We start from the raw sequence: 10,224 nt of genomic DNA, 5'->3' as shown, positions 1-10,224 counted from the left end.
TTGTCCCGATTTGGCGCAGTTCAGTACGTTATGATAATGGGTAAGTTGCCTTGTTCACAAAACTCCTGACAAAGACCAGGCAGAACATCTGAACAGAATCACAGCATACAACTCGATTCATGTTGACCAACTGTCATTTAACCTATTCACGTGCATAGTCACAGTTAATTGTTATATATATAAATACTCATCATTGTTCATGATTTTCACCCGGATTGTCCATTATCTGATCAATGTTTTTTTTAAGTGTTTTTGGGGGGAATGTAGTGTATAGTCTATTGTTGCTGGTAAAATGAAAGTTCTACTGTAATATAGAATTTATATGAAATACTTTGTATTTAACCATTTATATACTATACATAATAGGATGCTTTTTTCCAGATATGCAGTTAATGACTGAAAATCATTCATTTTGCTTTATTTTCCAAGTTTGTACAGTGTGCACATTTGAATAAGTTACAGTTGAAATGTGTCTCATGCTATGCATATGTTGCAAAGAGATCAAGCAAATGCAATTTAAAACATCGATCAGTTTTGCCTACTTTTAAGATATACTGTACTGTACCTCTTATTTTAAATGGACGTTAAAAGTAGTTTGCACATTGTGGAGGTTGTACCAGTTCTGCTGCAGCGTGTCTCCTGCGTCCTCCCTTTACTCTTTACTTCATCTCCACAGTTTCCAGCTCAGTTTTACAGATGACTTTCACTGTCTGACCGGCAGACATGCAGTTTCAGACTGCAGTTTTTCTTTTCAAGGATAGTACTGTTAACGAATGTCAATAAACAATCACTTCGTAATGCACCTTCTCCTTCCACCGGTCCCATGGGTTGTGGAGTGATATGGACGCATCGAAAGTCATTAGGTGGTAGTTGAACCATTATTTACAGACGCCCGTACAAACGCTTTTTCATGTTTCTTTCGGTTTGTGAAAGTAAACCGAGGAATATACAGTACACAGACATTTAAAGGAATGGCCTGGTAGCTGTGACCGCTGTACGTCAACATTACAGGCGTTCCAAGGGTAGAACACGGGTGGTGTTCACCAGGACCTGACGCCACTGTCTTCCGTCTTCACAAAGTGTGCACTTGACCATTTTAAATGTGGGACACACACACACACACACACACAAACAGCATTCACGCATCCCTATCAGAAGCACCTGCCTCCAGTCAAACAAGCGGACTGGAGTCAGTAAGGTCCAATAAGACACTGATCACATGACTAGCGATCGGTGTTGAAGCCGTCCGTGTGTCCAGGGGGGTCTGAGTCTGGTTCAGGATGGGCCAGGAGGTTGATCTGCTGACCCTCTCTGACGTGGAGCATAGCCAGCCGCAGGTTCCAGCTGGGAGGGACACACAGACACCAACGACACATCCTTTATCAGACTGGGTCAGCGACACATTCTTTATCAGACTGGGTCAGAGACACATCCTTTATCAGACTGGGTCAGCGACACATCCTTTATCAGACTGGGTCAGCGACACATCCTTTATCAGACTGGCTCAGAGACACATCCTTTATCAGACTGGGTCAGAGACACATCCTTTATCAGACTGGCTCAGAGACACATCCTTTATCAGACTGGCTCAGACACACATCCTTTATCAGACTGGGTCAGCGACACATCCTTTATCAGACTGGGTCAACGACACATCCTTTATCAGACTGGGTCAGAGACACATCCTTTATCAGACTGGGTCAGCGACACATCTTTTATCAGACTGGGTCAGTGACACATCCTTTATCAGACTGGGTCAGTGCCACATCCTTTATCAGACTGGGTCAGAGACACATCCTTTATCAGACTGGGTCAGCGACACATCTTTTATCAGACTGGGTCAGTGACACATCCTTTATCAGACTGGGTCAGTGCCACATCCTTTATCAGACTGGGTCAGAGACACATCCTTTATCAGACTGGGTCAGCGACACATCCTTTATCAGACTGGGTCAGCGACACATCCTTTATCAGACTGGGTCAGAGACACATCCTTTATCAGACTGGGTCAGAGACACATCCTTTATCAGACTGGCTCAGACACACATCCTTTATCAGACTGGGTCAGTGACACATCCTTTATCAGACTGGGTCAGTGCCACATCCTTTATCAGACTGGGTCAGAGACACATCCTTTATCAGACTGGGTCAGCGACACATGCTCTATCAGCTCTGATTATTAAAAACATGGCATATTTTCAAGAGATGCTGTAAAGCTTGTTAGTAGTTCTTATGGCCCAAACTATTACCATGTAGCAAAATCAATAAGGTTAGCCAAACCCTAACTATCAACAGTCCCAATTCTTACAGCTAGCACAAGAGAAATGCAGTTTATCATATGCACCTTCCTGCCACAGTAAATTCCTTGTTTGTGTGAACTTACATGGCGAATAAAGCTAATTCTGATCTCCACAGAAGAAGAGGAAAAAAACAGTTATGAATGATTAGACATCCACCTTTTAGTATCCGTGTCCCTGATGGAGGATGTGTAGAGATAGCCACCTGTTACACCTCCTTTTACTGGGATCTTGATCTGCAAACACAACAGTAACATACTTACATCAGTAACAAGTGCTTAGCAGTAGTTAGTAGTCATATGGTGAGTAGTTGGTTGTGGCAAAGGCAGTTAGTGTCTGACATTTACATTTAGTCATTTAGCAGACACTCTTATCCAGAGCGACTTACAGTAAGTACAGGGACATTCCCCCCGAGGCAAGTAGGGTGAAGTGCCTTGCCCAAGGACACAACGTCATTTTGCACAGCCGGGAATCGAACCGGTAACCTTCAGATTACTAGCCCGACACCCTAACCACTCAGCCACTCTGACCTGTGCACTCTGGTGGTTCACTTGGTTGTGTCTGTCAGTCAGGTGGATGTTGTAGACCTTGAGGGGCGGGGCTCCCAAGCTCTCCATGGCAACAGGGTTTGCCTCCAGCTTCTTCAATGCAAGCTGGTAGTATTCTGAATTTTGAAATTCCTCTGACAGACAAAAACGATTCTGAGTTAACACACAAAACAACGTTATTTTCTACTTCTTTCCGAAGTCTTTTCCTATACAACCAAAAGTAGGCATGTGAAAACTCACGCACTTTGTATCAGGTAGTACATAGTGCCGATGCATCCACCCGTAAACACTGTGGTGAAGATCGCGAGCTGTTGGAGCTGGTTGGTCGAGACCCGCATCTCCAGGTAAACTGTGAATGGCTATGGACACGTGGGATAGTAGATCAAGTTATCTTAAGTAAAATCACTCTGATTTACAAAAATATTAAACACAATATATAGAATACTGACTACTACTAGCTATAACTAACTAGTTCTGACCGCGGCAGTTCTGCACGAGCGGACTGTCGCTACTTTTCGCGATATTGTGCATGTTTCTCACAGCTCGGCCTATAATGTCCTTCTGTCTACGTTAGTAAACATATTCACTGTAACACCCAAAACATAAAGAGGTACACACATGTAAGTGGTTGTATAACCTTTTCTTCAAAGTCGAGTTCGATCTGTACCACCCATAGGAACTCAACGTTGTGCAATGGTACGTCATTACGTGATTCCTCTTCCGCATACGTCAGACGCCAGCTCCTCGTTTTAGCCATGTGAGAGTGTTATGAAAGTTTGTGCTATTTGAATTGAGCTTGCCAGTTATATCACCGTAACTAGAGCCTACTGCAAGTACACACCTACCTACGTCGTAGACTTCGTCGAGGTTGTGAAGAACAGTTGTTGAGTAAGGACAATCGTATTTCTCACTTTTTAACGTTGTAATTAAAGTTTTATTTGGCAAGAAGGTTTAGTTGAATGAACTGACCGCTATTGTGTCAATTTTCATACGATTAGTTTGGCTTCTCGTAGTTGATACGTTTTTATTCTCAATGAGTTCGGAGGGAGAGAAATTATGCAAAATGGATCATTAACAATAGTCCCTAGGTTATTTTTCACTGGATACTAGTTGGTTTCACAAATTATGTCGTGTCATCATTTTTAGCTTCTTTGTTGCAAAGCTTACAGCATCTGCCAATCTTGCTGCATTCTATGTCTGATACTCGACCTGTTCACACTTCCAGGCTATCGCTTAAAGTAGGACAGATGAGTTAGTTACTGCAGATTTCGAATATTGTCCAATATTTGCCCATATATGTCACGGACGCATTATGTCCGTTATGTGGGAGTCAGTTGGCTGAGCGGTGAGGGAATCGGGCTAGTTCGATTCCCGGTCATGCCAACTGACGTTGTGTCCTCACCCTACTTGCCTCAGGGGAATGTCCCTGTACTTACTGTAAGTCGCTCTGGATAAGAGCGTCTGCTAAATTACAAAATGTAAATGTCCTTGTGGGATGCACGAGGCTCTGGCCTCTTGACAGTGCGGTTGTCGGTTTTGTAACCTTCAAGTGATACATCACAGTCATAACAGCATCCTGGTGTGGATGCATCGTTCTCTTGTTAGCTGTCTGCCTGTCTGGGAGTAGTCCCCCCTCTTATCTTATCAGCCAAGTGCACTAGGCTCCACATAGAATAGGTCCATGTCATTTACGTAACTGTCTGAGACAGTTTTAGTTATTCTGCCAAAGAAGGGCTCCATAAATGTGGTAAAGATGCAATGAGTCTGTTCCCTCTTATTCTGCCTCGCCCCACATCTTATAACCCCCGCTCTCCCCCTCTCCATTAACCCATCTCCCTGTCATCCTCCCCCACCCCTGTTGCCCCTCTCTCTTCCCCATTGCCTCCCGTCTGCCCCTCTATCTGCCCCTCTATCTGCCCTGTCTCCTTACCCCGAGGCAGCCATGTTGGGCGCCGTAGTGATGGGCATTGGGACAGCCGGCTTTGTGAGGATCAGGGACATGCTGGCACCTTTGCCCTCCAGCCCTGCTGAGAAGCTGAGCGTGAAGGGATTCATATCCAGGTGAGATGACCCCTGACCTGATGTTTAATGTTTGCACCTTCCTGCCAAAGCAAATTCCTTGTCTGTGCAAACTTTCATGGTGAATAAAACCGATTCTGATTCTGACCCCAGTCTGACGCCACCTGGCCAACCTGAGCTCCGGCTTCTCTGAGGGTTCTAGAACACGATCTTGGGATTAAATATTCAAAGTGTTTATATATTTAGTAGTATTTGTTGATTCATGTGAGTGTTTGATGAGCAAACCACTTAAACATTTATAATTTACAATAGTAATAATGGTAAGGACAAATAATATTTGACACATCATATGAAAGGAAGAGTATATGAGAATTATATTTAGGCTAAGAAACAGTCTGTGTTTTACTGGACATCGTGTTGCGAAAACGCCAAACCACAATTTTACGCAATTGTGCTTGAAATGAATTAAGCAACTCCTATCTTGGTATGACGAAGAACTGTGTGCTGAACAAGCATTCTCACAGTCAGCATTCTACATCCAAACACACCCGTTGGACGACACAGTTTAATCTACTACACGCCCCTGCCCATAGGTCCACTGACCCACCCCTATGTGATCCCTATGTCAATACATCACAGACAGCATGTATGTGGGAGAAGGTAGCAGTCTAGTACCATTAGATCTAAACGTAGCTTTAAGCACAACATTATGCCTGTTAGGTTTCCAGTAAACAAGTCCTAGTATAGTCTAGAGTCATAGAGTTTGTATGGGATCTTCTATAGAAGACCAGTCTGTATGTTGCTCCTTCATGTGTTTGGGGAGTCTCCTATGGGCTGTACAATGAAAGGCCGACAGCCCTGCTAACCCCGGCCTCCTGTAACCCCCAGGAGGCCTCTGGAAGAACAGCAGGGGGTGAGCCAGATCTCCCTGGAGGAGGCGCTGAGCAGAAAGGACATCCAGGTGGCCTTCGTCTGCACTGAGAACGCCTGCCATGAGGACAACATCAGGTACCAGCTCCCGCGTGTGTGCGTGTGTGCGTGTGTGCGTGTGTGCGTGTGTGCGTGTGTGTGTGTGTGTGTGTGTGTGTGTGTGTGCGCGAGAGAGAGAAAGCTGAACATTTGTACCAACATTTAAAACCCCTCACATTAAGGATTCAGATTTGTATCTTTGGGTGAAGGCCTTCTAGTGGGCAAAGTCACTGATATTCATGAAGAAAATAAATAACCATGGTTGCCATGTTTGTGAGAGAGTCAACTCTGGGAGGAAATGGTGAGCTGTAAGCAGTCTAAAAATGTGGGCAGTTCAGTTTTTCCTCGAATGAAAAAACAAATGTCTGTGATGTCATACATGATCTCCACCACCGAAGGGCAGCAGTTGAACAAACATAACACACCTTAATCCACGTTTACATTGGAAACGGATCAGGCTTCTGTTAGTCACTTCAATATTGCTCCTGTCATTGACGTTTTCTTAAGTTAAATAGGGAAATACATACATTAGACATTAATGTATAACGTGTTGTGTAACGGCCTATAATGTTGCGTATTGTATTGTATTGTATGTAGTTTCTCTACTATAGAGAAGGGTAGAGGGTAGAGGTGTTTCAGGATCCCGAAAAGAATCCTTCTCGCTCATCCTCCCTTCCCTTTCTCCTCACTTCTCTCTTCTCTTAAACAGCCTGTGTATCTAATCTCTTTCTCTTCCAACTCTTCCTCCCTGGAGTCAGGCAACACATGTGTAATGGCTCTCATTATAACTGTACAGAGAAAACGCACACCAACACACACACACACTGTGAGAGCGCAGACTAGGTGAAAAATGGGGGGTTATTTTGGTCTGTTCTAATGAGTGTGTTAAGGACATGGTCATGTTTCACTGGTAGACAGCTCCAGAGGGGTTATGGGTAATGGAACAGCAGGTATTGTCCCTCTTTGCTGTGCAGGAACGCATAATGACTTATGTGAAGGTTATGGGTCGTGATGGATGGTTTGATTAGAGAATATCTTGGCAGACTGAAAAGCTAATAGATTACCATTTGAGTCTCGTACAGATTTAGAAAATGCTCTAAAGACAGAAAGTGAGGTCTGTGCAGGAATCATAAACCAAACTGAAATGAGCACCAGCTTTCATGTCCTTAGACCCAAGGATATTTTAACACATTCTTTCCCCGTTTTTGTTGTCATGTTCTCTGGCTGCGTGTGACCTCCTCCGTCCTGCTCTCTGTTCTCCCCCTACCTCCCAGGACCTTCCTTCAGGCAGGGAAGCACGTGTGTGTGGAGTACCCCATGACCATGACCCACAAGGCAGCCGTGGAACTCCAGGATCTGGCCCAGCAGAAAGGTTAGCTGGATGCATAAAACAAAGAACAAAAACACACACTCTACTTTACATGCTGGGGCACGCAAGGCTGTGCGACACGGATAGTCTCGCACAGGAAGGATATTGTCAGTCCTGGATACAGGTGGCAGGGTTTGGCAGGAGACTGCTGTTCTGTATACCTGGAGGAGTGCAGCTGAACAGTAAGCTAGAGGAGTCAGGTGGCTTAGCGGTTAGGGAATCGGGCTGTTAATCAGAAGGTTACCGGTTCGATTCCCGTCGGAGACATTGACGTTGTGTCCTTGGGCAAGGCACTTCACCCTACTTGCCTCGGAGGGAATGTCCCTGTACTTACTGTAAGTCGCTCTGGATAAGAGCGTCTGCTAAATGACTAAACGTAAATGTAAGCTGTCTTTCCCAAACACACATGAAGGAGAGGCCTTGTTTGCAGTGTTCAGCTACAGGCTTGGGTTCTAGTGTTTTTCCGGAATGGCCTCTACATGCCGTGTGTTCTCTGTGGTTCCTCTCAGGAGTGGTTCTCCACGAGGAACACATAGAGCTGCTGACGGCAGATTTCAAACAGCTGAAGAAGGACATCACAGGGAAGAAGCTGGAGGAGGGATCCTTGCACTTCACAGGTCAGACCTCAGAGGAACCTCACATGTCAGGTCTAGGCAAGGTTATAGGGACATGGATTGTCAATGTATGTCTCATTGTATTTGTGTAACACACACATACAGTTCTCCTTCCCTCTGCTTTAATGTTCTTATTTTGAAACTGGGACATTCAAGTTCCCTGTCTTGGTACAGTAATGTAAATGTGTGTGTGTGTTTGCAGGAGGTCCTCTGAAGCCTGGCTTCGGCTTGCTGGCATTCAGCGGCATCGCCCGCCTCACCTGGTTGGTCGACCTGTTCGGGGAGCTGTCTGTCACCATGGCGACTGTTGAGGAACAGACGGACAAGAACTACACAAAGATGACAGCACATCTTTTAACTTCAGACAACAGGTCTGACAGAACGCACACACACGCGCACACTCTCACACACCACATACGCACGCAGGAATGATGCCGCCGTGTGATTCGACCGTAACGTTTTTTTCCTCTGTCGTTCCACGAGCACAGGCCTCTGACGTGGGTGGAGGAACGCGGGCCCGGACTCCCCCGAGTCAAGAACGTCAACTTCCGCTTCGACACGTGTCAGGTGACGGAGCTGCCTCCCGCCCCCAGGGAGCCCGTGGGGATCTTCATGCAGGACATGGTGCTGTTCGCTGGGAAGCTGCTGGGCCAGGTCCCCCCTGAGCAGCTGGAGGCCGAGACACGCAGGGTCCTTCACTGTCTGGAGCTGGCCGACCGCATCCACGAGCTCAGCCGGGGCTAGGGAGGACGGGACCAGGGGACAGAGCTAGCTAAGACAGGACCAGGGCTAAGACAGTATCAGGGCTAAGACAGGACCAGGGCTAAGACAGGACCAGGGCTAAGGCTGGAAGGGGTTAGGGAGAGAACCAGGCGAGACGGGAGAGGAAGGAAAAGACGATGCCAAGGCTGGGGATGGGGTTGGGCTAGGGCTAGCGATATCCAGCTTCATCCTCTCTGTCGATGTCGAGCCAGCAGAACCTCGGTAGGTTTTCTTAGCCATGTTGCTTCTCTAGCTGTGTTTTTTACAGATCCCTGCATAGAAAGGTTGTGGGGCCGGTATATAAAAGGAGGCCTCAGCGCATGTACATGGCCAAATGATAACCCTTACACACCGTACACCACTCCTGCTTCTTATGTGCTACTTTGTAGTGAGAAAAGGGAATTTTGTTTCTGGTTGATTCCTTACCTGCTAACAAGCTAACATTAAGATAAAGCTGCACACAGTTTTAGTGTTATACAACATCCAGTGTATCTAAACTTGGTTTTAAAGGCACATCCTGTTACTTCACTTATTATTATTTTGGTTACTGCTTTCTGGCATTGCTGGCAGTGAAAATATTACATTCCCAGTTATGTTTACCTCGCACACTTTCTCTCCTTTTCTTTCTTGATAAATTCAACTGGTATTTCTAGAAGTTCTAGTCCTGGTAGTTCTGGAAGTTATTCAGTATCATGACAAAAAAAGGGAAAATAATTTGAAAAAAATAAAAAATTGGTAGACATTCTTGAAACCATCAACTTGGTTGGTGTGGTTGAAGCACATCCTAAATACTATTCTGTTTACGCTGTCAATAACCAGTTGGCCTCCGAGAGTCTTCTGACTAAAGCCAGGATTGTCATACGACAGTTGAAGAAAGGTCCCTGGCAACCACAGAACATGGACTTTTGACCCAATGTTTGTTTTTATTTTTATTGTTTGTAATGAGCATCGAGGTGTGCTGTTTTGCATTGCATTGCTTTGCTTACAGTGTTCAAATCCAATTTTCTGTTTACATTGATGAAGATGTGAAGTAGCCTGTTTATAGGTGATAGGTTTATAGCCTGTTTACTATACTGTTCTAGACGTTGTGAATTAGGTTAGAATCACTTCCTTCTATTAAATTGTGCCTGTCTGAGTCCTGGCTGTGTGTCCTGTAGTCTTTGCTTACGTAGTTTCCTTTTCTTGATGCCAGAAGTTAGTTGAAGGCTCATGACAGATTGGCACAATAATTTGCCTAATTCAAACCAACAAAATGCAAGTTTCGATTAATTAATCAATTACCGTTTTACATGTATTTGTATTACTGTATGTCTTACACTTGTTACGCTGCTGTTACACTCAGCGTGAGAATTATACAATGATAATCAGGGGGGTCAACTTATTCTCCAGGGCATAAAGTAATATTTACGATTACAGGTAAGAACGATATATAAATGTACGACCCCACCGACCTGTGGTTTTTACCTCTTTGGGAGGGGGGGGGGGGTTCCAAGTCTTAATTAGCCCCTCCGTAATTCGAACCCTATCCGTAATTCGAATTACGGAGGGGCTGGTAACCAGCGTGACATTAAAACAGGTAGTAGTAATCACAGACATATATACATGTATATATGTCTATGGTAGTAATGGCTACTTTTTGTCAGAGC

At 45.0% G+C, this 10,224-nt stretch overlaps 2 protein-coding genes across 4 annotated transcripts; one reads left to right on the top strand and one right to left on the bottom strand.

Annotated features, from left to right (window-relative positions):
• Positions 1–58: 58 nt before the first annotated feature.
• Positions 59–3,696, bottom strand: coa1 (cytochrome C oxidase assembly factor 1). 2 transcript variants are annotated; one of them, XM_067252947.1, is made up of 5 exons: positions 3,483–3,696; positions 3,090–3,204; positions 2,828–2,979; positions 2,457–2,533; positions 59–1,344 (listed from the first exon to the last, which is right to left on the bottom strand). In XM_067252947.1, the coding sequence occupies exons 1-5, from the start codon at positions 3,600–3,602 to the stop codon at positions 1,224–1,226; spliced, it is 585 nt and encodes a 194-aa protein (XP_067109048.1). In that variant the 5' UTR covers positions 3,603–3,696; the 3' UTR covers positions 59–1,223. The 2 variants fall into 2 exon arrangements, with proteins under 2 accessions (XP_067109048.1, XP_067109049.1); XM_067252948.1 differs by having other exon boundaries at positions 73–1,344; positions 3,464–3,555.
• Positions 3,616–9,719, top strand: blvra (biliverdin reductase A). 2 transcript variants are annotated; one of them, XM_067252945.1, is made up of 7 exons: positions 3,616–3,733; positions 4,782–4,906; positions 5,753–5,872; positions 7,108–7,205; positions 7,712–7,819; positions 8,019–8,187; positions 8,305–9,719. In XM_067252945.1, exons 2-7 carry the CDS (start codon positions 4,788–4,790, stop codon positions 8,558–8,560), a joined length of 870 nt encoding a protein of 289 aa, XP_067109046.1. In that variant the 5' UTR covers positions 3,616–3,733; positions 4,782–4,787; the 3' UTR covers positions 8,561–9,719. The 2 variants fall into 2 exon arrangements, with proteins under 2 accessions (XP_067109046.1, XP_067109047.1); XM_067252946.1 differs by having other exon boundaries at positions 3,644–3,733; positions 4,786–4,906.
• The last annotated feature ends 505 nt before the right edge of the window (positions 9,720–10,224 follow it).

Source organism: Osmerus mordax, chromosome 16, assembly GCF_038355195.1.
Source record: "Osmerus mordax isolate fOsmMor3 chromosome 16, fOsmMor3.pri, whole genome shotgun sequence".
Lineage (NCBI taxonomy): Eukaryota > Metazoa > Chordata > Actinopteri > Osmeriformes > Osmeridae > Osmerus > Osmerus mordax.
This window is presented reverse-complemented; position numbering and strand designations above follow the sequence as displayed.

Coding starts and splice junctions, on each gene's coding strand:
- coa1 (XM_067252947.1), bottom strand. CDS start 3,602: ATGGCTAAAACGAGGAGCTGGCGTCTGACGTATGCGGAAGAGGAATCA. Junction 3,205..3,482: donor AACTCGACTTTGAAGAAAAG/GTTATACAACCA, acceptor ACGTGTCCATAG/CCATTCACAGTTTACCTGGA. Junction 2,534..2,827: donor TGAACCACCAGAGTGCACAG/GTCAGAGTGGCT, acceptor TTGTGTTTGCAG/ATCAAGATCCCAGTAAAAGG.
- blvra (XM_067252945.1), top strand. CDS start 4,788: ATGTTGGGCGCCGTAGTGATGGGCATTGGGACAGCCGGCTTTGTGAGG. Junction 5,873..7,107: donor TGCCATGAGGACAACATCAG/GTACCAGCTCCC, acceptor CCTACCTCCCAG/GACCTTCCTTCAGGCAGGGA. Junction 8,188..8,304: donor CTTTTAACTTCAGACAACAG/GTCTGACAGAAC, acceptor CCACGAGCACAG/GCCTCTGACGTGGGTGGAGG.